The sequence below is a fragment of the Stegostoma tigrinum genome, chromosome 21 (genome assembly GCF_030684315.1).
Source record: "Stegostoma tigrinum isolate sSteTig4 chromosome 21, sSteTig4.hap1, whole genome shotgun sequence".
In the NCBI taxonomy this organism is placed as follows: domain Eukaryota; kingdom Metazoa; phylum Chordata; class Chondrichthyes; order Orectolobiformes; family Stegostomatidae; genus Stegostoma; species Stegostoma tigrinum.
In genome coordinates this window covers 46,624,597-46,652,391 of record NC_081374.1, presented here as the reverse complement: position 1 = coordinate 46,652,391, position 27,795 = coordinate 46,624,597, and the positions used below count along the sequence as shown (strand labels likewise).

The 27,795-nt window shown below is 42.1% G+C and overlaps 1 protein-coding gene across 1 annotated transcript in view; it reads right to left on the bottom strand.

Moving 5' to 3' along the window:
- Positions 1–23,962, bottom strand: part of LOC125462838 (26S proteasome non-ATPase regulatory subunit 13-like) — a 39,111-nt gene extending 15,149 nt beyond the window's left edge. The window contains exons 1-8 of the mRNA XM_048553267.2: positions 23,763–23,962; positions 23,079–23,157; positions 18,942–18,976; positions 18,432–18,487; positions 16,814–16,857; positions 15,135–15,221; positions 6,148–6,319; positions 4,233–4,312 (exon numbers count right to left, since the gene is read on the bottom strand). Of these exons, the coding sequence (XP_048409224.1) occupies positions 4,233–4,312; positions 6,148–6,319; positions 15,135–15,221; positions 16,814–16,857; positions 18,432–18,487; positions 18,942–18,976; positions 23,079–23,157; positions 23,763–23,860 (651 nt within the window). The 5' untranslated portion in view covers positions 23,861–23,962. The remainder of the gene's footprint in view (positions 1–4,232; positions 4,313–6,147; positions 6,320–15,134; positions 15,222–16,813; positions 16,858–18,431; positions 18,488–18,941; positions 18,977–23,078; positions 23,158–23,762) is intronic.
- Between the last annotated feature and the right edge of the window lie 3,833 nt (positions 23,963–27,795).

Here is a 27,795-nt window from a genome sequence, read left to right as displayed (position 1 = left end):
TACTGGTTATTGTGACAATTCCTCTGCACCCCCACCCCCTTATCTACTCTAACCTGCTTTCCTCAGAACTCCGAGCAATTCATTCTCTTCGTTATAACCCTGTTACTAAACTTGTTGCCAAGGGTGGTACTTTTATCATCTGGTGCACAGACCTCTGCCTTGCAGAAGTAAAGCACCAACTTACAGTTGCTTCATCCCACCTCTCTCCAGACTATGACCCCCATAACTGAACATCAAGCCGCTGGCTCCAGGACTGTCACTGAGCTCATCACCCATGGAAACCTTTCCTCCACAAATTTTCACCTTGCAATCACTCAAACGTAAACTGCCTACTTCTACATCCTTCCCAAAAATCCACAAGCAGGATTGACCTAGCAGACCCATCAGTCCAGCCCAACTCTGTCCCACTGAATTCCTTCCATATTGTCTACTTATTGTTGCCTTGTCTGAACTTGTATTAGTGATTTTGCTGGTGTCACTCATTTCAACAATTGCCAGTTTCCAGGCCTTGGCCATATTCTTTTTACCCTGGATGTCAAACCCCTCAGGAATACCTCCATCTACCACCAGAACAATCCAACATTTGCTTCTTTTACTTTGACTAAAGTCCTGGACAGTTCCCCCACTCACCACCCTCCAGTGGACTAGGGACATAGAAAGGCATTCAACCCATTGACACTGCTCCACCATTTGCATGGATCAGTAGTTCACAACCTTCACAGTATCAAGGTTCACTTCAATGAGAAAATTCTACAAGGTCCAATCATGTATCGTATACCTATCTGTGGTCTTGTCAGCATTTTTTAGGAATTGATTCATGGGATGAAGGCATCACTGGCTAGACCAGCATTTATTACCCATTCCTAATTGAAGCTAAATGCTGGCCTTCCAGTTGAGTCAGCCACCATTGCTGTTGGTCTGGAATCATGTGTACGTCAAAGCAGGTACAGATGGCAGTTTCCTTCCCTAAAGGGCATTACTGAACCAATAATCAACAATTGACAACGATTTCATGGTCATCATTAAACTCTTAATTCCAGATTTTCAAATAATTCAAATTCTACCATTTGCTGCGATGGGATTTGAGTCCAGGTGCCCAGAACATTACCTGGGTGTCAGGATTAACAGTCTAGTGACAAAACCAATAGGCCATCATCTCATCCATAGCATCTTGTACATGCACATTTGTCAGGGGTGCCTGCTGTCAGCAGATACTGACTTTGACAACAGACATCAAGGCTTTGGAGGAGATTGTAACTACAGGCGTAGCCTCAACACTCAAGTAATACATGCTGCTTCCTGAAAATTTCAAGGTGCTTTCCTCACTTGGTAGTAGCACGCCAATTGAAAACCAACATAAGGTAGATGATTTGCCATGATCCTAAGCTCACTTTCTACTGCTATTTCCAAACCCCGATGTCATAAACCCTCAGGAAGCAATCTGGCTTAGTACTGAACGTACCCAATGACTGATCCTTCAAGGCCCACTGAGGCAGGGAATTCCAAAGACAACACCATCTGAATGAAGAAGTTCCTGCTCATCTCATTCTTAAATGGCCTGCCCTTTAGGTTGTTCCTTCATTGAAAGATTCCTTCAAGTGGCTGAATTTCCTCCAACTTCAAAGTTTGGTGAAAGGTACCCGTTTTACCTATCATAATATGGAGTATGTGGAATATTCACCATGCCAGTTCTGCTTGAGTTTCCTCCTACATCTTTTTCTATATGTCAATGACCACTGGTGCCACCTCTTCTCTCACCCAGAGCTAACCCATTAAATCTGATATTTTGCCATTCCTTCTTGACTTCTCATTCTCCATTTCCAGGGATAGTTTGTCTAATATTCATAATAAGCCCATCAACTCCATCTCTCTCTCTCTCTCTCTCTCTCTTTCTTCCACCACCCACATCCCCACCACCCAGGCTCCATTGCATCGATATAGATTATGCTTCGGTGCCTCCAACATGTGATCCTTTATCCCCAAATGAGGGAAACCCCAACTTTGCTTGGCTTGGCTCCCAGCCACATTAGATCCATTTTCAGCACTTCTGCCCCTACGCAATCCTTCCTGAACCATTTTCGCCAGTATCACAACGACGCCACTGGCAAACTGGAGGAGCAGCACCTCATATTCAGCTTTAGGAGCCTACAACCTAATGGTCTCAATCTGGACATTACCAGTTTCAAAATCTCCCCACTCCAGCCTCTAACCATGTCCAATCCTCCCTCTCATCCCCATCTCTTTGACCTGATACAACCTGCCCATCATCTCTCCCACCTCTGTTCCTCCCACCTCACTAACCAATCCTGACCACTGCCTACCTGCATTCACCTATCACCATCCTACCTGCCTTCACCAGTCTCACCCCTCCTCTATTTGTTTCAGAGTTCCCTTCCACCTCCCCCACTTCTGAAGAAGGGTACTGTACCGAAACGTCAACTTTCCTGCTCCTCTGATGCTGTCTGGTCCACTGTGTCCCTCCAGCTCCACACTGTTTTATATCTGACTCCATCGTCAGCAGTTCTTACTATCTCAGAGTTTCCCTTGTCCTCACTTTGCACCTCTCCAGTCTCCACATTCAGAGGATGTTTTGCCATCTACAGGATGACATCACCAAAGACATCACTTCTGTCAGGATTCCAAAGGGACTGGTGTATCTGACATCTTGATGCGCTCCCCTCCCACCTTTAACACCTTATTCCCCTAGCATGGCACCTTCTCAGGCAACTGCAAGATTCCTTCTTCGTAGGACAAAAATGTACTGAAGAAAATTTTCTTGCACACGTAGGTTTCCTCCGACTGCTCTGGTTTCCTCCCACAGTCCAAAGATGTGCAGGTTAGGTGGATTAGCCATGCAAAAATGCCCCTAGTGTTCAGGTTAAGTGGATCAAGCATGGAAAATGCAGGGTTATAGGGATAGGGTAAGGGTTGGATCTGGGTGGGATGCTCTTCGGAGGGTTGGTTTGGACTCGATGGGTCGAATGGCCTGCTTCCACATTGTAGGGATTCTATGATTCTTATCAAAAACTCCTCCCTGTTTTTGCTCTTCATATCATAACTGCAAAATCTCTAGTGGGTATTACAAAACCCCTGTAAAATTTCTACACCTTTTGGAAATGTACTTCTCCATCTCTTTTCCAATTTTAGCAGCTGGTTTCTTACGAGAAGCAGCATAACACAATAGCTTACCACTCTTTGTTAGTTTTGGGTAGATCTGCATTTGAACCATCAGTTTCTTACATTCCAATGCTGTAACAATATATTACCTCAGCGCAGCCATCAGCTCTCCTTTTCTTCTTATTGTTCCCGAATATATTTTAGCCAGGTATATTAAAAGCACCCTTTCCTTCTTTGACCCAGTCTCCAGTATCAAAACACCATAAATGTGAAAAATGTAGCTGCCCGTGTCTGCAGCTCACCAAACTTTATTTACCATGGTCTGAATATCTGTGCATGTGCAATCCAAATGCATCTTCGGCAGTCCTTCTGTCTGATCATTCCTATTTCTGAACGATGTTTCCTTCCAATGTTACTTGTACATCCTATTCCTCTGCAGATTCTGTTTCTGCTTTCTAATGTTTTATTGGAAGGGTGGGTTTCCTACTGCCAATAGTTTAAATCCTCTCCCACTGGACTTGTTAACCTTCCTATGGAGCTATTGGTCCTAAGCAAGTAAGTCTCATGTCACTGCTACAGGTCCCTCCTGCTCAGAAATCTCATTCCTTCCCCCTTACGCATTCCCAAAGGATTTGTGCCCCATTTGCTTCTTAATGTGCAGTGTGGCCACCACCAGCTTAATATACTCCTGAATTTTGTACTCACAATGTAACAATGAGTATGCAAGTCAAATCAGGCATGGAGGGAAACCAGACACTATCAGGTGGATTTCGACAAAAATACAAGGCCACATTAAATACAACGGAAGGAGTAGTAACTGGTTCAGGACTTAACAGGAATGTTTGATTAGAAGAGTATATACAACGATTTCATCACAACATGCAGCTGAAGTTCAAATGCAGAATATTACATAAGTGATTAGCAATGTGCTTAAGGCAGCAATTCACATTTTGTTCCTAAATTTTACGACTTTTAAGAACTGTACTATTGAACAATTTGATTGTACAATCCAACCCATCATTTGCCCATTGAACAACCCTAACTCTGAAGCAGCTGAGAAAATGATTCGTGAACTGTCAAGAACAATTCTGTAAATTCTTTTATTTGCCACTCACCAGCTCACCAAAATTATAAATGCCTTCTCCCAGTAGCGCAGCCAGGCCAAGAGTGAATGCTCTCTGCTGCTGTGAACCCACTAACGAAGAAAATAAAAATTAAAAAAAAAGGTTAAAAACTGTTTCACCCTAAGCACTAGTGCAACAAGCAAACGGTACCCAGAAAAAAAATCATTTCAAATTCACCAAGTGAGAGGTCTTCATCAAAGCTGTGGCATGCCAGAAACTTGAGAATATACTCGATGAATTAAAAGCAGAGAAATACTTTCAATCTTCCTAGTACTCAAACTGAATAAATGTAGACATTTGGATGAGAATACAACTGAAGCCATTGAAGAAAGTAAGGGTAGAAATTGGTGCTGTCTGCAATAGACCAATCTACTTAGATATAGGAGTGGCTTCAAAGGAGTGTAAAATTTACAATTTTCCAGTCTTGTTAACAAAGGGGGAAGAATAAAGTCAGTGGCGAGAACCTATATAACTGATATTCTGGGAAAAAAAGAACAGTCACTTGGCTAAGCATCACCTAAAAAAAGGAGATTGAGCAAAAAAAAAATTACAGGCGATCGTGACCAACTTGATTGAAATTTTTGATGAGGTACCGAGGATATGAATGAAGGGAGTTCAGTTAACATTGTGTACAGAGTCTTTCAAAGTAATATGATAAAGTGTCATGTTTTGGGTTTGTTGGTTAAACACAGCCATCATGATAAATGGGACAGTAGCAGCATAGACATAAAATTGGCTACTGGACAAGAAATAGACCATAAAGTTTACCTGAGAACCCACTAATGAAGAAAACAAACTTGAGCTGGGGGTTCCAGATATAATTGTGAAATCTACAAATGGCAGAAAACTGGGATAAGTAAACAGTGAGGAGGATAGCATTGCCTTTAAGACATGGGTACACTATTGTAATGGGCCGATGTATACTCAATGAAATTCATCATTGATTTTGGAAGGAACATGGAGATGACAATATAAGCTAACTAGTATAATTATAAAGAAAGTGGAACAGAAGAGAGGTACAGCGGGGTTCCGGCAAGTATTTGAAGGTGGCAAGTCAGGTAAACAAGGGAATTAATAAAACACATGGGATCAATGCAAACTTTAAAAGTGAGTTGGATGAATATTTCTGTGAAAAAGATTTCAGATGTAAAGGGAAAGACTCGGAAATTGAGATGAACCAAATCATTCTAAAAAGAACTGGTCCCAACATTTTGTACTAAATCCCTACTCTGGACTGAACTATTCTATAATTCAGTATGTCAAAACAGATTTAGCAGACTAGCAATTTTCAAATTTAACCTGTAGACTTCAATTAACTTCCAACTGCAGACAAAATTAGATAGTGAATAAAATAATCTAAATATTTTTGAACAAAGTAGGAGCATATCAGCAGAGAAATTGCGGAACTGTGAGTATCAAGTAATCTTTATATTCCAACAAAATCAGGCTCTCTGCTCTGTTTTTGCAGCTGATGACTGTTTACGTGTGTGCATGTGTAAGAGATTTGCCTTGCAGTGAAATCCATTTGAAGCCCTGTACAAATTGATTCACTTAATGTGTTATTCCTACTGGTGGATGCTTCCACTGTTTTCAAAGTCACTATTGGCAGAAACAAGTTCTGTAATAGTGTGCAATGTTCCAAAACATGTTGAATTCACAAAATAATTACCCAACTCGCTATTCTCCCTAACCACAAAGGAATGCCAAACTAGAAAGGTGGGGAAGGCAGATTTTACATTAGTTTGTAAAACATTTGTCAGTAAGAAAAAAATTTAAAAAAGGAGGAATGAAGAAAGAGGAAGTAATACAGACATCTTGTGAATCAGCATTCCCCCCCCCCCTCCCAAAAAATTTTGGCTGTCATTGAAACCGCATACTTTTAAAAAAGAAGCAGAGCAGCAATTACTTGATAAGTCGGAGAGTTCAGTGCAGCCAAGATACCGCAGAGCCTCCCTGTAGTAAGCAGCGTGGTCACCCACTACCTGATAGTAACTGCTGGAAGTATCATAAAACCGGCCATGGACAGACGTTACTCCTGGCAACTTCTGCAGCATCTCATCAACTTCTTCAATGATTTTCTAATAGGTTGGAGAACAGATACTACAGATTAGGTCTGGGAAATATCACTAAATGAAGAGAAAGATATATCAATATATTCAGAACTTTTAAACATTGATGCCTTTTGGCTGCACACTGCCTCGAACCGACATGCAGTGAAATCCATACAGCATGGGCCAGCGTCAGCAGTTTTTTTCGAAGCAGATATTTTCATTTTCAAAATGGCCATTGTATGTACTGTAAAAAGTTTTAGTACAATGTGGATTTCTTTCCCAACTACCATTTGAGGCAGCTTAACTGCTCTCCTCCTGGACTAGAGCCTTGTAAACAGTCAACCCCAGATTACAGAATGGTTTCTCTGCAGTTTTGGATACTTGGTGAAAGGCTCCTTATATAAAGCACATTGATGTATCGCACTGACCCTCAATGGCAATGTTTTGAGTTGCAAAAAAAAAAATTCAAGACCGTTCATAGTTTGTAATTTGCTGTTGTGTGAGATTTCAGAGTGTCTCTGCTATACTTTAGCATGTAAATTATTTGGGTCTCTAAGTTTCAACGTTTTTGGAGTATATTTTTAATACGGGTTTCACATAGGAGAATAATCTTTTTGTATACATGATTTAGATTATCACTGAACCATTCAGATTATTTTACGCGCATTTCACACTCAGAACATTTTCGGAAAGAAACCGAACAGACTGCTCCAGCAACTCCACAGACCAAAGTCACTAATATATTAAAGTGGCTTTTACTGGAATTGAAGAAATTTTCAACATGGTTGACATCATCCAAACCCGGAGGTAAAAATACTGCCCTGTAATCACTCCCAGCTGATCCAAGCGTAATGCTGGAGAAGTTCAAATGCCACTATCAGGCAGAAAGGTAGAATTTGTGATTTTTAACACTTTATATAATTTTACAACATGAAAAAATGCTTCATTGGCAATAGATTGCTTTTGAAGTACAGTCACTGTTATGTAGGCCAATTTGTGGGCAGTAAGGACCCACAAATATAACAGGACAGAAAAATGTTCTACAAACTAATGTAGAATCTGCTTTCCCCATCTTTCTGGTTTGGCACTCCTTTGTGGTTAGGGAGGATGGCAAGTTAGTTAATAGGTAGATACTGGCTAGGCCAGCAGAGGAACTCTTGTGGGGAAAAAAAAAAGAGTGCCAAGTCCCATCAGAAAGGTGGTCCCATAGTGAAATACTGCAATCACAATGGACTGCACATTGCCTTTGGATGGCTGAGAAAAGGCTCGCCTGCCAGGTCCTGCTTTCTGAACTCTCAAACAGCCAGGAGAAAGAAATTGCTACAGAAGTATTCTGAGGATCTCCTTGACGCTCAGCAGCACAGGTATGAATGACTGGGAGAGTTAATTAAATATGGACAACTTATCTATCGAGGTACATTACAAACACTTTAAAGACAAGGCAGAACGCCAGGGAAGGAATCAAAAGGGAGAAATTCCTATTCTCTGGAATCCCAGGGCCATGTGGAGAAACTTGGCAATAAATCAAAATGCTCAACGAGCCAGTGCAGACATTGGCCTTCTGTACCCCGATATTTGAGATTGTAGAAAAATTCAATATTTTTATATTTCTTGCTAGTTTTCTCTCATACTTTAATTTCTCATGTTTTAAAAACTAGTTACCCTTTGCTGGTTTCTGAAACTTCTTTAATTCTTTAGACAATCACTGACACATTTCAGGACTACATTTTTGTTGTGTATTGAAACATCTCTTTAAAGTGTTTTAACTAGCTGCTGTTTTAACTTTGAACTTATTTCCAAGTCCAGTTTAATCAAGTATTTTCAAATCCTTGTACAGTAAGCTTTTCATTACCCAGCACCTATGGGACCAGGAGTGTGCTGATTGATCAAATGTTCTAGATGATCAAGAGGTCCACATAATCAATGTACATCACACACTAAATAATAGGAACATAATACGGAGGGTATACACATCACTGTCATAAAAAGGTCTTTTTCCCCAGGGTAGGGGCATCCAAAATTAGAGGGCATAGGTTAAGGAGAGAGGGGAAAAGTTTTAAAAGGGACCCAAGGGGCAACTTTTTCACGCAGAGAATGGTGCTTGTATAGAATGAACTGCCAAAGGAAGTGACGGAGGGTGGTAAAATTACAACATTTAAAAGGCATCAGGATGGGTACATGAATAGGAAGGGTTTAGACAGATATGGGCCAACACTGGCAAATGGTACTAGATTAATTTAGGATATCTGGTCAGCACGGAAGTTGGACTGAAGTATCTGTTTCTGTTCTGATTATAATGCAACTTTGGCTGACAATCTTGTCACTCTCCCCCTCAATTGATTATTCAGACAATTGTGGTATTTGAGGAGAAATTGACTCGAAATATCAACGGTTGATTCAATTTCATGTTGCCATTTGATTGAACCAGTTCATTTACATTGAGGTGAATAAGTGAAAAAACTAATAATTGCAAAGAACATTCATGTAAACTTCACAGCATTTGAGGAATATAATTTTCTGTTGGTTTGTCTAGAGTGCCAGTTAAAACAAAGTTTGCTATAACTTCCCTTAAATTTAAGGCATTAATTTTAGACCTAAATTTCTGACCCTCAGACTGAATGTGCAGTTCTATCATATAATGACCACTCTGAATTAAAGGATCCTTTACCATGAGCTGATTAGTTTGCTACAACGTGATGAAACTCAAAACTTGGCCAGCACTTTTCTTAAAGGAAAAGCCATTAAACTTTTCACTTGTTTTAGAGATAAGGAGCCAGTTGGACCATTAAGAAATATAGACAACAAGCAACCATATCATCAATAGGCCTTGCAGTTAACCATGCCTAATTGACATGCTTGTTTGAACATGAAAGTTAGCGGGCAGCAAAAAAACTCATCAAAAGCAAATATAAAACAACAATGCCTCTCAAAATAGGCTTGAAGGTTAAGATGGTATTCCAGTTGTTGAACTGACCAGGAGGCACAGAAAGAGATAAGAAAAGCAACCTTAAGTACATGCAGAGGGTTTGGCAATTCAATAAAGGTGGAATTAAGCTTAATGGAAAGCTCTTTTATTTCATTGTATCAGATAAAGAACTCAAAATCCAACTGAATTATTTATATTATGAACATTTATATTCGTTTAGGATCCTGTCAATATAGATCATTTGACAATCAATTGCACTTGCCTTGGCTGGCAAGAGCATGGCTGGGGTGTCACAGAGGACCTGTCCCCAATATGCCCCTAAGCGCAGGGCCTGGAACTCTCTGGCAGCAGACTGCTTGACCTTCCCTGAACCCCGCATGTTCTCCGTCAGGCTCCTGGCACGGTGTGGCATCCATCTGTGAGTGTTCAGAAAAGATTTACAAGGGAATGGCAGGTTTGAGTTACAGGGAGAGACTGGTTAGGCTGGGACTTGTTTCACTGGAACGCAGATGTGACATTACGGAGGTTTATAAAATAACGAGAGAAATAGATAAAGTCAATAGTAGGAATCCTTTTTGTAGGATGGGGGATTTCAAGACTAGGGGGCATATTTTTAAGATGAGAGGAGAAAGATTTGGAAAAGATAAGAGGGACTTTTCGTTTTTGAAAACAGGGTGATTCTTACAAGTAGAATGAACTTCCAGAGGAAGTGATGGATGTTGGTACAATTATAACATTTGAAAGACATTTGGATAAGTACATGAATAAGAAAGAGGGGGATATGGACCAAGCACAGGCAGGTGGGATGAGTTCAGCTCAGGATTATAGATTGGCATAGACTGGTTTGATCAAAGGGTCTGTTTCTGTGCTGTATGACTTTATGACTCTGTTCCTGAATAGCGCCGATGTGAAAAGCTCAATCTGTTCTTAGGTGAGAATAATGCAACTTAGTCACTGTAAAGATTAATCTACAGAAATTCATATATGTTTGTCCTCAATGTCAGGTAGCATTAGTGCGCTGCCCCAGTTGTAGTTTTGAATTTTTAATGAAGTTGTTTTAAAACAGGGTACACGTGTTATTGCCATTTCTCATAAATCTCAGGTTAAGAGAATCTTAAACCTATAACCACAGGGCTGAAACCTTAGATATGCCATGCAGGACATCATGAGTGAGACTGCCAAAAAGAAAAATGTGGAGATAATATGGAAGAGTTAGGAACTATGTATGATACAGAGAGGCAACATTTGCTGACAATAGCACCAGGTGACACTTTAAACTGCACGTGCAGATTTACAAGGGACACAGCCTGGGGATGGGGAGTCAGAAAACATCACGACAGGGTTGGGGTTAAGGGGATGGAAGAGTGAGATCTGGACCTGGGGGGGGCACTGCGCTGCGATATGGGAGAGAACCAGAGCTATTGGGGGCGTAAGGTCGAAGAAAATACAAAAAGCAGCCTGGGTGCAATGCAAAAGAAGGGGGACAGAGGAAGAGGTGGTCTCCCTGTTCCTGGCCAGATTGGGAAGAATGGCCTGCAGTCAGTTCTTTTTGAAAAGAAAAGCAAGAGTGAGATCATAGAAATGTTTAAAAGTTTATGGTTTGGTTTTGCAAAGGGAGAATTTGAAAGCAGGAAGCTCGAACCAAACACCAGATCAGGCACAGACACCTGTTAATTAGGAGTATCATATTTGGTTGATGCTTATTCTGTTCAAGTTTTAACACATTACATACACCAGCGGCAAAGTTAACATAAAATGTAAAAACCAACATAAATAAGTGGATAATATCACTCAATAATTTATTAACAACTCAATGAGAATGTCAGTACAGGTTGGGTGCTGAACCTGCAGTAGTAGAATCTCGAGGGAACCACAGAAGACAAGAAAAAGTCAGCCAAAAATATAAAAAGATAGAAACTTGTTTTAGATTTAAAAGAAAGAGAGTTAACAAAGTAAGTGTTAGTTCTACAGAAAAGAAACCTGGGGAATAAGTAATAGAGCAATCTAAAACTAGGGTCATGACTTAAAAATAATCAGACGCCCATTTAAAAAGAGAGGAAACCTTCCTTTTCTCTTTGAGAGCTGAGTGTCTTTGGAACTCACCTCCTCAAAAGGAGTGGATGTAGAATTTATAAATATTTTTAAGGCAGAGGTAGACAGATTCTGGATTACCAAAGGGTTGAAAGAATCTGAGGGATGTGCAGGAATATTAGGTCGAAATTAAAATCTGATCAAAGACCAGATCTTCTTATTTTTGGAGCAGGTTTGAAGGACTGAGTGGTCTACACATGTTTCTTGTTTGTATGTCCTACATGTCACCTAAGAATAACAAAAATGGCACAGCGCCAGACCAACAGCAGTTTAAAATTGACAAGGGTGGGGGGGAAAATAAGAAAAGTCACACTAAGTGACAATGCTGGGATCTCGCCTATACCTGTGAGAGAGAGTGAGGGAGGAGGAAAGGAAGTGAGCAAGAAGCCAGAGCTGGAGCGGGAGCATTAGTGCAGCTGTTACAAATATAAAGAAGCAGTTGAGATAACACTCCAAAAAGTTGAAAACAAAGAAACAAAGTTTGTATGAAAGTTTGAAAGAATTCATGGAAATTTCTGGGCCATGAATCTATGAGAAGGATCAATTTTTTTTTCCATATGCAAGTCTCCCTTTCAAAAGTCTAGTGGTTGTTCAAATCCTTTGGGCAATCCAAAACTACAGGACATGGGCTTAAGATGAGAGAGGAAAGATTTAAAGGGACCTAAGGGGCAACTTTTTCCACACAGAAGGTGGTATGTGCTTGGAATGAGCTGCCAGAGGAAGTGGTGGAGGCTGGTACAGTTACAACATTTAAAAGGCATCAGGAAGGGTATATGAATAGGAAGGGTTTAGAGGGATATGGACTGAATGTGGGCAAATGGGACGAGATTAATTTAGGATGGTCAGCATGGAAAAGTTAGACCAAAGGATCTGTTTCCATGGCATACAGCTCTATAACTCTGACTTGTCTTGGATGTTGGAAGTATACAGGCAGATGTGATCTGCAAGGTCAAAAATCACAGCATGGAAACAGGCCCTTTAGCATGACTCGCCCAAGCTGACAAAGTTTCTGAAACTAAACTAGTCCCACTTGTGTATGTTTGGAGAATTTTTCTCTAAATCATTCCTATTCACGTATCTGTCCAAATCTCTTAAATGTTGTAACTGTACCTGCATCTATCTCTGGCAGTTCATTCCACATACGAACTGCCCTGTGTGAGAAAAAGTTGCCCCTCAGGTCTCTTAAATCTTTCTCCTCTCGCCTTAAAGATATGCCCCCTAGTTTTGAGCTCCCTTACTTTAGGGAAAAGACCTTTGCATTTCACCTCTAAGCTCTTCATGATTTTATAAGCCTCCATAACCTCTTTATAAACCTCTCAACTTCTTACACTCCAGTGAAAGAAATCCCAATCTCCCCAGCCTCTCCTTATAATTCCCAAGCCCTCCAGCGTCAGCAACATCCTTGTAAGTCTTTTCTGAACCGTCTCCAATTTAATAATATCCTTCCTATGGCAGGGTAACCAGAACTGTACACAGTAGTCCAAAAGTGGCCTCGTCAATGTCATACACAGCATCAACATGACATCTCAAGTCCTATACTCAACGATCTGAGCAATGAAGACAAGCATACTAAACACCACCTTAACCACTCTGTGATGCAACTTTCAAAGAACTGTGTACTTGAATCCTTAGGGGTTTCTGCTCGACAACACTACCCAGGTTCTACTATTAGCTGTAGAAGTTCTACCCTTGTTCATTTTACCAAAATGCAAAACCTCACATTTATCCAAATTAAACTCCATTTGCCAGTCCTCAGCCCATTAGCCCTATTGATCAAGATCTCCTCGTAATCTTAGATAACCTTTTCCACTGTCTGTTATACCATAAATATTGATGTCATCCTCAAACTTACTAACCATGCCTCCTAAATTCTCATCCAAATCATTTATATAAAAGACAAACAACAGCTCATTATCCCCACATAAAGGAAACAAACTCCAATTTTTCCCCAAGGCTCTATACTTGGGAATATTAGTTGCTCAAAATTAAGCAAATGTAATTGTTAAGTGTATTTCTTTCATTTTTTGATTTACATCCTATTTTGACTAAATGTGCAATTTCGAAATCCACCACTTCACAAAAAGGTTAGTTTCATGTTTGGTTGAAACAAACTAGAAACCAGTGGTTAAAAAAGCTGCAATTATTTTCTGTAGATTAAACTGATGATATGTTGTCTTAGTTACACACATTTTGTCAATACAAGTTAAGCAGCAAATATCAGAAGTTATAAACTGGTTCGAAAAGAAGGATGAACTATTTCAAAACGGAATTTAAAATTCTTGTGGTCCTCATTTCTAATGTTAGGTAACATTTGCTTCAGTTTTATAACAATTATTTGAAAAATGTGCTTAAGAAAGAATAGGTAAAATGACAGTTTAGTTTTCTTTTAGTGAGCTTTGTTATTCTACTGTGTTTTATTGAAATTAAGGTGAATTAAAACATGACTTTCTATTGTGACAGTAGTTCAATCCTGTTTATGAGAAATGGTGTGGAAATCTTCAGCGCAGGTTCCAACATAAAATTTGCCGTTTCAAATTTCTTAAATTGTTAATGATTTGAAGTACAAACTGACATATTTGAAGGAAAACTAATTGTTTGATCATCTTCATTGGGACAGGGAAAACAGAAACTACTTTAAAAATGCTAAGTTTAACAATAATTTAAAATGTATTTTGGTTTGTCTTCAATGCGAAATAGTTGCAGGAAGCAGATATTTCACTCTGCCTTTTCATGTCCAAGCAGAGATATTAAGCTTTTCTGCTGGTGGCTATTTTTCTTTTTCAGGGAATGCAATAGCAGACAGAGCACAGTGATGTGAAAACTGGAGGAGCAGCACCTCATATTCCGCCTTGGGAGCTTACAACCCAATGGTCTCAATGTGGATAACACGGAGTAAAGGTGGATGAACACAGCAGGCCAAGCAGCATCATAGGAGCAGGAAAGCTGACATTTCGGGCCTAGACCTTTCTGCTGTGTCCATCCAGCTCTACACCGTGTTATCTCAGATTCTCCAGCATTTACAGTTCTTACTATCTCTGAAGCGGTCTCAATGTGGACATTACTAGCTTCAACATCGTCCCACCCCCAGCCTCATCCCATGACCAACCCACCCTCTCATCCCCGCCTCCTTGACCTGTCCATCTTCTCTCCCACCCATCTGCTCCTCCCACCTCACTCACCAATCCCCACAACTGCCGACCTGCGCTCACCTATCACCATCCCACCTATCTTTCCCAGCCCGACATCCCCATCTCTATATTTCAGACCCTCTCCCCCTCCTCCATTTCTGAAGAAGGGTCCCAATCTGAAACGTCAGCTTTCCTGCTCCTCTGATGTTGCCTGGCCTGCTATGTTCCTCCAGCTCCACACTTATCTTTAAAGCAAATGACCCACTTTGTTTACCTTTCTTCGGACTGTCCTTTTCCATTCACAACCAGTACTTTCATTAGATACTGCATATTGGAAAGCTAGGTAATGTCTGAGGTTGCAGACTTGCTCACCAAGCTGATGTGTTTGATTGCAGACGCTTCATCACCTTGCCAGGTAACATTGTCAGTATGCCTGCGGTGAAGCGTTGGGGTTCTGATCCACCTGTTATTTATGCGCCTAGGTTTGAAGCTGATGTTATCTAGTAGGATGATACAACCTCCGCAATCAAAAACACCAGCTCGACGAGCAAGTCTGCAACCTCATCCATGACCCCAGCTACAAATCTTCTCAAAAGCTAGATCATATCGCATTCAAATGGTGCACTTTTTACTCTTTTCAAGATTATCGCTGCTTCTCTCTCTATACACATGCTATGGAATTTTGGTCTTTTATTACCTTAGTTTCCTGGAGGTCCCCAATTTTGATTTTAATAGCAGCAATGGCAGTTCTACAAAGAATCATGGCTTCATCATCACCTTTCACCTGTCAGATAAAAGACAAAAGGCTGTAATCAGTATCTGGAACAATTCACACAGGTAGCCTTAGGATCTCTCCGAGGCGGTTTTACTCCAAGTCTGTTTTCTACTGTTAAATCAACCTGATATATGTGCATGCTCTGTTTTTAAATCAATAAAAATTTTTAACAGGAAGGTAACGGACATCACTTGTGTCACTCAAAGTTTAGTTCAATACGCAAAGTTCATACACTCGTCATTACATCTCATTCTTCCAGTTTGAGTTGTGGGAGGTATACAAGAGATCTGTTCTTCAACTGTGCAATTCTTACTCGAAACCCTGAGCAGATGGTACCCTCTTATTCTCATCTTCATTTGCTCAGTCATCCATTTCCTAAATTAATCTGCCTGCCTAGCCCTGCCCACAGATGTCTTAGCAGTTCTGTTTCTGCTGGTTTGTTATCCTTGTGGAACCTGTCTCAAAAGTAACACACAATCAGTCTCTGTAGAATCATATCCAAGCCCGATGCCAGGTCCTATCAGAGCATAACCAATCCACACAGTCTCTTTGGAACCATATCCCACCCTGATCCAGAACCTGTTTGTGGAATTGCATCCAAATATAACTATGCATTGGTTTCTTCGTTTGTCCCATTACCTTTTCCTTTGACACCCACCACCAACTCTTTTGCCATTTAATTTCTCCTGTCTTCTACCCTAATGGAGGCCTTTATGTTGATTAATCTGCTTAAAACTTGTTACATTTCTAACTTTGTCCAGTTCTGACAAAAGTCAGGCCTAAACTGCAGCTTTGTTTCACTCTCCAAAACTACTGCATGACCAGAATGCGTCCAGCAGTTTAAATTTCAGACTTCCAGCATCGGCAGTACTTCTTTCTCTCACCAAGCATTCCACACATCAATGCATTCTGAAAGCTTATGAGATGCAAGTCATGGCTGTTGTTAATAACTTGTTAACAAGTATAATGGTCTACTCAATAAATTCTGTGTTACTGGTCATTAGGTCCTTGTGTAGCTGATGACCTGAGAGCCTCATTTCCACCCACATACTTGGCAGGTGTCTCTGGGAGATGGAATTGGTCACTGGGCTCGAGAGTGCTGGTATTCCTTTTCCTGGTTTATTTTCAACACTTCCTCCTGGCAATGGAGGTTCTCAAAGAATTGTCTCCTTTCATCCAGGAACGTCCGGAGTTGCCTTCTTCCGAACAAAGATCTCCCACACGTTGATATCTATGTTCCACTGCTTGAAGGAAGACTTCAGGGTGTCTTTGAGGTATTTCATTTTCTTCTAGTTTGTTTATTTCAAGGACAGCACCCAAAGATGACATGCTCTGACAATTGGAACTCAGGCATCCTACCCATATGGCTAGAGAAAAGGGTGGCAGGGTTTGGTGGTGGTGACGACTCATTCCTGCTTGACACCAATCTTGATCTCAAAGGATTCGGTCATATTACCAGTGAGGACCGTCACCAACATCTTGTCTTATTGTTTGTCAACATCCTCCTTTTCTTCCCCGAAATGCAAGTAGAGGCTGAGAGATACAGTATAAGTTCCACACTGAAGCGCTAAAACAGTTTAATGCTTCCTTTTTCACCTTACCTTCTCCCATGTCTTTTCAAGTAGATTTAAAGCCATTTGTGCATCTGAGAAAAACAAAATACAAAAACAAAGTCAAGGTGCAAATCTCCCAAAATTAAAACCTTTTCTTTGAGCTTCTACCATTGTAACTCTCATTCCAAGGTGATGGCATTTTGCACAAAACAATGATTCAATGATTTATTGAACCTATAACTGCGATGAGTGCCAGAAAGGCTATTTTACACTAAGACGATGTAACACCATTTGACAGATGATTTGAATCCTGCTAGTCTACATTAACCTTGCAACCATTCATCACTGGTGGAATGCTGGGTTTTGCTGATGCACACTTCTGCAGTTGCTGACAACCTTCAGAAGTTGCCGGGGGCGGGGGAGAAGATGGGGGTTTATCAACATAAGGCATAAATTATGTAGGAAGGCTTTTCAGTTGGGAATTGAGCCTGATCAAGTCATCTCCCAAAACAAGAGCGTCAGGCATGCCTCCATGATGAACGTTTCACTTGTGATTCAGACAGTCAGTCATCGTTTTAAGCCCCATTCCATAGATGGATTATATAATTTAGGCTAATGTAGTGCTGAAAGAATTCTGTAACATTCGGGTGCCATCTTTCAAATAAAAACGTAAACGGAGAACTCACCGCCCTTCTTAAAAAGGCCAAGAATGATCTTACAGCACGATATTGTGGAGTAGCAGCAGTATGCTACCTGGCCTATAATTATCCTTCAATTTACAAATGGATTATCTAGTCAATTTCACAGTGCTACTTGTGGGAGCTCGCTGTGCTACTGTAATATGGGAAATGCTGAAACCACTTGTGCATAGCAAGTTTTTCCCTCATATCTCCTCTAGTCCTTTACTTTAAATCTATGCCCCTGGTCACTGATTCCTCCACCAAGAGGAAAGTTCCTTCCTGTCTATTCGATTTATGCCGCTCATAATTTTATACATCTAACCTGGTAGACTGGACCAGGTTAGGATGGCAGATTTCCTTCCCTAAAAGGACAATAATGAGCCAGATCGGTTTTTCTGACAATTGACAACAGTTTCATGGTTATAATTAACCTACAAACTGCAAATTTTTGTTGAATTCAAATTTCACCACTTGCCATCACAGGGTTCAAACCTGGGTCTCTCAATTAACAGTCCAACAATAATACCACTAGGCCATCACAACCAAAGTGGCGGTAATGGAGCGCACTCATCACATGTTAAAAGGTTATATTTCTTGATCAAAAAGATAGCCACTGTGATCTGATTTCATTAAAGTCCAAGGGCAAACTATAAAATCACTGATACAGCAAAGTCCATTGTTTTCCACCACAGGGCAATAGGACAGCAAGGAGGGTGGACAATGGGACAGAGAGTGGGCACTGAAGGGAACAGAGTACAAAGGGAGTAGAGAACGAAGGGTTAAGAGGGAAGCAGCAACAAAAGGTTGCAGTGCAAATGCATCGTGACAACTTCAATGGTATCGACTTCAAGCACATCAGTCGTAAACATTTACTTTATGATTACATATCTTGAAAATACAGGACACAACACAAATGAGAGTTTGACAAGGTAAAATACAAACCATCAGGACAAACAGATACACCAAAATGGAGTTAAGAAACATACCACTCATCTGTCGAACCACACGAAGAATGATTTCCACCAAAGACAATGGGTTTATTCTGAATGAGAAAACATTAATTACAGAAATGCGCCTTACAAATGGAGAATGAATCCAAAACATTAACTTATCTTTCTCCTCTTCCAATGTCTCCCTAAGCACTTCCAGTATTTTTTGTTTTCATTTTGAGTTGTAATAAAAATATCATATGAGAGTTGCCATATTCATAATGCCCTTGGTGCACTTCTTTCATTGATTCCAAAAGTCATTCCACTCCCGCTAACATCTTAAACTAAGGAAAATACCAAAGGCTAGTTTATAAGCACCCACTCTAACAATGCACCACACTACTTGACACTTTCAGGTCAGCATGGTTTCATGCTTCTAGTCAGGAGTGCAGACTCCAAACTCAGCTCATTTTCAGAAGCCTTAGAAAAACAGATAATTTGCTCTGGAGCTAGCTAAATCTGACTTTTCTGCAACTGTGCCCCAGGTCTCCAATGTCAAATGCTTACCTGTGTTCGAAGTCACTTATGAAGTGTTCATACAACTGTAAAAAAAAAATTAGTAAAGGCAGGGTTATGTCTGGAGATACATTTCCATTATAAATGCATGTTATTATTTTGTGGGAAAGTTTGAACATAAGAACAGAAGAAATAAGGGCAGGAATAGGCCATTTCACCTCTCAAGCCGACAAGCCATTCAACCACCCAGACCTCAACTCCTCTTTTGTGCCAGCTCAGCACAGCCATCAATTTGTTGATCTTTCAAAAATCCAATGACCTCTTCTTTAAATACTTGATGATCTTCTAGCCATCCTCTACTGTCTGGGAGAAGAAATTCCTTCTTGTTTCAGCTTTACAACGAGTGTCCCCTTATTGTGTAATCATGTCCCTTAGTGTAAGACTCCCCCACTAGTGGAAACATCATTTCAACATCGACCCTGTTAAGCCCCCTTAGAATCTTGTGTGTTTCAATAACATCACCCTTCATTCTTCTAAACTCTCACGAATAAAAAATCTAACCTGGTTAGATACTCTTGATCAGTCAACCCTTCATTCCATGAATCAGCAGACTGAATCTCTTTTGAACAGCCTCCAATGTCAGTCTATTTTTAAAATAATAATATGGGGACCAAAATTGTACACAGTACTCCAGGTGTCCCCTCAGCAACACCCTGTACAGTTATAACAAGATTTCCCATCTTTAAACTCCAACCCTGTGGTAATATACGTCAACATTTGCCCTGTTAATTACTTGCTGCACCTGCAAGTTAACTGTGTGTTTCATGCACAAGAAATTTGTGCAGATCCCTCTGCACTGCACTCTCTTTGGAGATTCTCTCCATTTAAATAATAGACTACTTTTTGATTCTTCCTACTAAAGTGCATTACCTCATACTTTCCTACATTAAAGGCCCATCTGCCAAATTCTTGTTCAATCACTCAACCTATTGCTATCCCCTTAGAAATTCATTGTAGCCTCATCACAACGTGTCGTCCCAAGTATTTTTGTATTGCGAACAAATCTGTGTGCCTTAAACTCTGTCCTTTCTTCCAAGTCACTAATATAAATGGTAAATAATTGAAGGCCTCAGACTGATTTTTATGGCATACCACTAACTATATATCTCCATCCTGAAAAACAATTTTTAAAATGTCTTTTTGAGATTCAGCTGGGTGGAAATAGATCCTTATTCCCTACCAAACGTCAGACAAGTAGAGGTACAGTGAGGTCAAGTCACACATACATATTATATATGAAATCTGCGATCATGTCTGGAATCTATTTCCAGTTCTGGTCACCCAATTATTGGAAGGATATTATTAAGCTGGAGAGGATTCAGAGGGGATTTGCCAAGATGTTGCCAGGTATGAAAAGTTTAAGTATTCAGAAAGCCCGGATAGGCTGGGACCTTTATCACTGGAGTGTAGGAGGTTATGAGGCAACATTTACAAGTTTATAAACAATGAGGGGTATAGATGAAGCTAATGGTAGTTGTCTTTTCCCTAGGATGGGGGATTTCAATACTAGGGGGCACATTTTTAAGGTGAGAAGAGAGAAATTTAAAAAGAAAGACATGAGGGGCAATTTTTTTTTAAGAAGAGGAGGGTGGTTAGTGTGTGGAATGAACTTCCACAGGAAGTGGTGGGCACGGCTACAATTACAACGCTTAAAAGGCATCAGGATAAGTAATGAATAGGAAGGATATGGGCCAGGAGCAGGAAGATTGGATAGTTTAGTTTGAGATCATGGTCAGCTGATTAGACCAAAGGGTCTATTTCTGTGCTGTATGACCCTATGTTTCTGGATGATGTTACTGAAGGAGCACATGTGGATGCAAAACAAAAGGGGTGCAAAGATAGATCCTCTGGATATTTAAAAAAAAATTCATTCATGGAGCAAGAACTTTGCTGGCCAGGCAGTGTTTATTGCTCATCTCTAACTACCTAGAGGACAGTTCAGAGTCAACCACATTGCTGCAGCCTGGAATCACATGTAGGCCAGACTAGGCAAGGATGGCAGTTTCCTTTCCTAAAGGACAAGAGTGAACCAGATGGGTTTTTCCTGATAATCGACAATGGATTCACAGTCATCAATAGACTTTTAAGAGATTTTTTTCCACTGAATTCAAATTCCAGCATCTGTCATCATGGGATTCTAACCTGGGTTCCTCGAACATTATGTGGGTCACTGGGTTTACAGTCCAGCAATAATATCAGTAGGCTGTCGCCTCCATCAGACTGATGGTGTGGATACAGAAACAGAAACTACTGCAAGTGATTCACCAAATGATATGGTCAACCAGTCAAAAGCTTCAGATAAATAAATGAGGAACAGGGAGGACAGCTTGCCACAGTTACCTAGAATGCCAGCAATGCATCAAGGTATGAAGCCTGATTCAATTCAATCAGCCACAGGATCATAGGAAAGATAGAAAGTTGAGGCCAAGTCCTACATGCTGGTTCTGCTCCACTTATCAGTCCACCGTTGCTAGTGGACCCAGCAGCTTGCTTACAAAGCCTTGTGTTGTGGCTGTACAAGACTCTGGTCAAACCACTTTTGGAATATAGTGTTCAGCTCCTGGTCTCCCTGCTATAGGAAAGATATTGTGAAACTTCAAAGGGTTCAGAAAAGATTTAGAAGGAATTTTCCATGGTTGGAGATCCTGTGTTGCAGAGAGGCTGAATAGGCTGGGGCTATTTTCCCTGGAGCGTCAGAGGTTGAGGGGTGACCTTATAGAAGTTGGTAAAATCATGAGGGACATTCATATATGAATAGCCAAGGCTTTTTCTTCCCTAGGCAGGGGAGTCTAAAACTAGAGGGCCTGGGCTTAAGTTGAAAGGGACAATATTTAAAAGGAACCTAACAGGTAACTTTTTCCACACAGAGGGTGGTGCATGTATGGAATGAGCTGCCAGAGGAAGTGGTGGAGGCTGGTACAATTACAACATTTAAAAGGCATCTGGATGTGTTTATGAGCAGGAACAGAGTAGAGAGATATGGGCCAAATGCTGGTAAATGGGACTAGATTAATTTAGGATATCTGGTCAGCATGGATGAGTTGGACCAAAGGGGCTGTTTCTGTGCTGTCCTCATGTGTTTGGGAACCATTTGGGAGATTTTTTCAAGCCGTTTATATGATATGACCAGATGATCACTTGATCAAATATGTATCAAGCACAAAATAAATTCCAGCAATTCTAGATTTATGAAGAAACCAAACCATCTATTTTAAGCATCATCACCTCCAGATCAATAATGTAGAAGATACACACACCAGACGGTTTTGTTTATACAACATGCCGGGGAGACATCACAAGCAGATAAATCAGTTTGTTTCAACAGATAGGCCTGCGGGTGGCGGAACCCAAGAAATTCTGTATGAAACCTGACACTTTCTGCAGTGGGAAGAGGGAAAACATTCAAAGCCAAGCACTGTAGCCTTAACACATCTATAAAATTTAAAGTCTTTGTTTCACAGTTTATCAATATTTCATGTAATCGAGCAAATGTCAGCACAATATTGGTGAAAAATGGCTGCTCAGCTTGTTGGATTGGGAAAGGTTCCAAAATTGGGGGGAGACAGAGCCACGAAAGGGTTCAAAACATAAGAATGAGAATTTTATGTACTGGGTTTTGGGCATCAAGACCTAATACATGAATAGGAGTAGAATGGATTAAATGATTTCAAAGCAAGACAAAACATGGGCTGGACACAGCAGAACAAGATATAAAGTGGCTCTGGCTAATTTTGAGAGGGTAAAATGCTCACAGGTTACACAAAATTGTGGAAACTGGAAACCTTTTCAAATCAATAATCTTTCAACTGATGACCTGAAATTTTACCTATATTTCTCTGCACAAAATATTACCAGAGCTGTGAAGCATTCCCAGCAGTTTCTGCTTTTAATTTCAGCTTTCCTGAGTCTGTAATATTCTTCTTGATTATGGTGAAACACTACAACCGTCTAATGCTTTGCAATTGCAGATCCAAACGTGTCACTCCACTTCAGACTTCACACTTAAGTCCTCAACTCTGTTATAGTGGGGTGATGAATGGGTGAACAATGTGGATGAAACATCAGGCTAAACCACCAATGGAATGCATAAAGTCAATGCCTGAAAGCCTTAAATCCTGACAATCCTACCTGCAACAGATTATCCCCAGATGGGAAGCATGGAATCAGTGTGAACTCCAGAAGTTCCACTGTGAGCTGATGCCAGAGCCTGGATCGAAGGCAGAGGAGAACATTAATCTTCAAGGAAGTAAACTCAGTAAAGGCTTTGTTCAATTTTGCAGACTGATGGGACAATATCTAACCCTTCTAATTAATTCAGGGGTATGGGGGGGGGGGAAAGGGAGAAGAGGGCTCAGGATGAAGGTGCAACGGATTGGGAGGATGGGGAGGTAAGACGGGACGGGGGAAGCAATGGAAGGGGGGAGGGAAGGGGAGAGGAGGCCAGGGGCCGTGGGGGAGGGGGATGTCGGAGGAATGCGGGGGGCGAGGTGAAGAGATGAGGGACGGAGGTGTGTTTAATTGGGAAGGGAGTGAGGGAGCAAGGTTGAGTGGCGGGGGGGGTGGTTTAGCTGGGCGGAGGTTGATGTGAAGGATGGTTTGATGTGTTGGGGGGGGGTGAGGTGTGGGTGCAGCGGGAGAATGGGTCGTAACGAGAGTGGGAATACACTCCTTCCCGCCTGTAACACAGTAACTGAGGAAAGCTCCCCGGGTCCCCAAATCACGATGACTCAGGGAGAGTCCAGCAGCTCAGGCCCACGGCCCATACCCTGGTGACAGGGCCAGGTAAGGGCTATCTGCTGACCGGCCCGGTACCTCCTATTGTAAAAGCTCTCCATCCGCTGCCACCGTTCAGCCCCATCCCCATTATCGGCCTCCTGCTGTCGCCGGAGAAAGCCCACCGGGTCCTTCATCTTCCCATTCACGGTGACCGTCGACGCAACTACCGCAACCTGCCCCACCCCTGTCGCTTTAGCAACCAGCTCTCGCTCCGCCCCTCTGCTGATGGAGCGACACCTCTCTTCCCGCCCCCTGCTGCATTGAGCAACCGGCTCTCGCCCCGCCCCCTGTCGCTTTAGCGACCGCCTCTCGCTCCGCCCCCGGTTGCTCCGGCAACCACATCCAGTCCTGCCCCTGCCACGTGACTGCCGTCATCCGCCCCGTCCGACAGGTGTTCTCTCCCCGCCCCCTGTTGCCTTGGTAAGCGCTTCTTGCCCCGCCCCTGCAGCTCCAGCTGACCTGCTACTGCTTCCAACGATGGTGTAGTTCCAGACAGTTGGGTGTCTGTGTGGAGTTTGCACATTGTCCCCGTGTCTGTGTGTGTTTCCTCCGGGTGCTCCAGTTCCCTCCCACAGTCCAAAGATGTGCAGGCTAGGTGGATTGGCCATGCTAAAGTGCCCATAGTGTTCAGGGGTGTGTGGGTTAAAGGGGGATGGGTCTGGGTGGGATGCCTCAAGGGGCAGTGTGGACTTGTTGGGCCAAAGGGCCTGTTTCCACACTGTAGGGAATCTAATCTAATCTAATAACAGGAACCACAGATGCTGGAGAAACTGAGATAACAAGGTGTGGAGCTGGATGAACACAATAGGCCAAGCAGCATCAGAGGAGCACAAAAGCTGACGTTTCAGGCCTAGACCCTTCAACAGAAATGGGGGAGGGGGAGGGGAATGGGTTTCTGAAATAAATAGGGAGTGGGGAGGTGGACCGAAGATGGATAGAGGAGAAGATAGGTGGAGAGGAGAGTATGGGTGGGGAGGTAGGGAGGGGATAGGTCAGTCCGGGGAGGATGGACAGGTCAGGGGTGGGGATGAGGCTAGTAGGTAGAAAATGGAGGTGCGGCTTGAGGTGGGAGGAGGGGATAGGTGAGAGGAAGAACAGGTTAGAGAGGTGGGGATGAGCTGGGCTGGTTTTGGGATGCAGTGGGGGGAGGGGAGATTTTGAAGCTTGTGAAGTCCACATTGATACCATTGGGCTGCAGGGTTCCCAAGCGGGATATGAGTTACTGTTCCTGCAACCTTCGGGCGGCATCATTGTGGCACTGCAGGAGGCCCAGGATGGACATGTCGTCTAAGGAATGGGAGGGGCAGTTGAAATGGCTCACGACTGGGAGGTGCAGTTGTTTACTGTGAACCGAGCGTAGGTGTTCTGCAAAGTGGTCCCCAAGCCTCCGCTTGGTTCCCCTGATGTAGAGGAACCCACAATGGATACAGCAGATGCAGTATACCACATTGGCAGATGTGCAGGTGAACATCTGCTTGATGTGGAAAGTCTTCTTGGGCCCTGGGATGGGAGTGAGGAAGGAGGTGTGGGGACAAGTGTAGCATTTCCTACAGTTGCAGGTGAAAGTGCCAGGTGTGGTGGGGCTAGAGGGGAGTGTGTAATGGATGTATTTCCAAGTCAGGATGGTGAGGGGCTTGGAGGGGAACTTGTAGGTTATGGTGTTCCTGACTGATCTGAAAACTGTGCAACCTTGGTTTTGATTCCCTCCTCTGCTGCTTGATCCTGAGCTTTCTGACCCATAGGCCACAATCAGTGAGAATAGGTAACTGCACCTCCTCCACAATAATGCTCAACACTACAGCCCCCTGAAGGATGCATACACAGCCCCCTACTGTACTCCCTGAACACCTACGAGTGTGTTGCCAAATTCTGAATAAAAGGCACTGACAAGTTTGCTCACAATACCATCATAGTGGGACAGATATCTAACAACATCGAGGCAAAATACACAATCGAGATAGAGTGCTTGGGGACATGGTGTAAAGAAAACAACCTGTCTCTCAACGTCAGCAAAACTGAAGAACTGATCATCGACTTCAGAAAGAAAGGATGGGAACACACCCCCGTCGACGTCAATGGACCTGAGAGAGTGAAGAGCAGCAAGTCCCTCGGAGTGATGACAACCGACAACCTGTCCTGGATGCCCCATATAAATGCGACAGTCAAAAAGGCACAACAACTCCTTTCCCTCAGGTGGCTCAGGAAATTTGGCATGTCCATTAGGATCCTCACCAACTTCTACAGATGCACCATTGAAAGCACAGTACCTGGGGTCATAACGGCCTGGTGTGGCAACTATTCTGCCCAGGAAACTACAGAAGGTGGTGTGCACAGCCCAGACCATCAGAAAAGCCAACATTCCACCCATGGACTCTATTTACATGGCTCACTGCTGCGGAAAGGTGGCGAATATCATCAAAGACCCATCAGTCCGTGGTAATGACCTCCTCCAACCTTTTCCATCAGGCAGATGATGCAGAAGCCTGAACACATGCACCAGCAGGTTCAGGGACTTTCTGGCTTTTATCAGACTGTTGAATGGACTTTAGCCTCAAATAATGTAACCTGCAATGTAACACGTATGCCTCTAAGTCTTTTTGATCTGCACATCCTTTGCTTGCTGTGATCTGCTTGTACTGCTCATAAACAAAGCTTTTCACTGTATTTCAGTACACATGACAATCAATCAATTAATCAATCGATCAATGTATCTGCTGCCCTTGTCCTTCTGGATGGATGTGTTCATGGGTTTAGAAGGTGTTGTCCGAATTTCTGCAGTGCATCTTGTAAATAGTACACACTGCCACTGCTAAGCGTAGGTGGTGGAGGGAGTGGATGTTTGTGGACACAGTGCCAGTCAAGCAGGCTGCTTTGTCCTGGATGGTGTCAAGTTTGTTGCGTGTTGTTGGAACTGCACTCATCTAACTAAGTGACTCGCACTTTGTGGCTAGACTTTGGGGAGTCAGGAGGTGAATCACTTGCAGTAGGATTCCTAGCATCTCTTTAACAAAGACAAAAGCAGGCTATTCAAGCCTTCAAATCTGCTGCACCATTCAATGCAGTCATCTCCTGCATCAATTTCATGTTGCTGAACTAACTCAATATCACGTTATACCCAAATATGCATTGTTCTTTCTCCAGTACACTCATCTGTGAATAATCACTGTTGATATGTGGCTTCAAATCCACAGCAATATGATTGACTCTGAACTAGGAAGGCATATTAAATGCTGGCCTAGGTCAGTGGTGCCCACATTCCATGACCAAATAAAATTGACAGAAGACTGTGCATCAATGAGTTGCTATGGACCATCAGCAGTAAAATTATATTCAACTATAAAATGCAACCTCATGGCCCAGCAAGTTACTCGCTTTATCAGTCCAAACAAGTTGGTAGATCAACACTTGGTTTGATGAAGAGTGCACAAGGTCAAGCTAGAAGAAGTAGAAAAACAAAGTGTCAATCTGATGAAGCTGCATGACAGGACTTCTTTCATGCCAAACACAGCAAGTGACCGACAGCACTAGGCAATCCCATGAACACTGGATCAGATCTAAGCTCGGCAGTCTTACCACATTCAGCCAAGGATGATAGCGGACGAACAAACAGCTCACTGATGGAGAAGGCTCCACAACTGTTTGAAACATCAATGATGAAGGATCTGAGCACACAAATGACAAGTCTTAAGAATTTGCAAGCATCTTCAGCCAGAAATACAGAGTAGATAATCTTGCCTCCTTCCGAGGTCCTTAGCATCAAAGATGCCAGCATTGCGCCAATTTTATTCACTCCATGTGACATTTTAACAACTCTGATGGGAAGACTGTACTGGAAATCGACCCACTATTCCAAGTGTCATCACTACTTAGTCACTGAGATGGTTGATTTGCCTGATTTTGACAGCTCACATGAAGTTACATCAACAAACAAAACAAAAAATAGTAACAAATTTATCGTTAAACGAGAGGTGAAATGGACTGTGTTCTGTGTCTTGCTGAGTTCTAGCAACTTGTTTTTGTGGTGAAATGGACTATTAATTAGAAAGCTTAAATTATACCCCCTTTAACT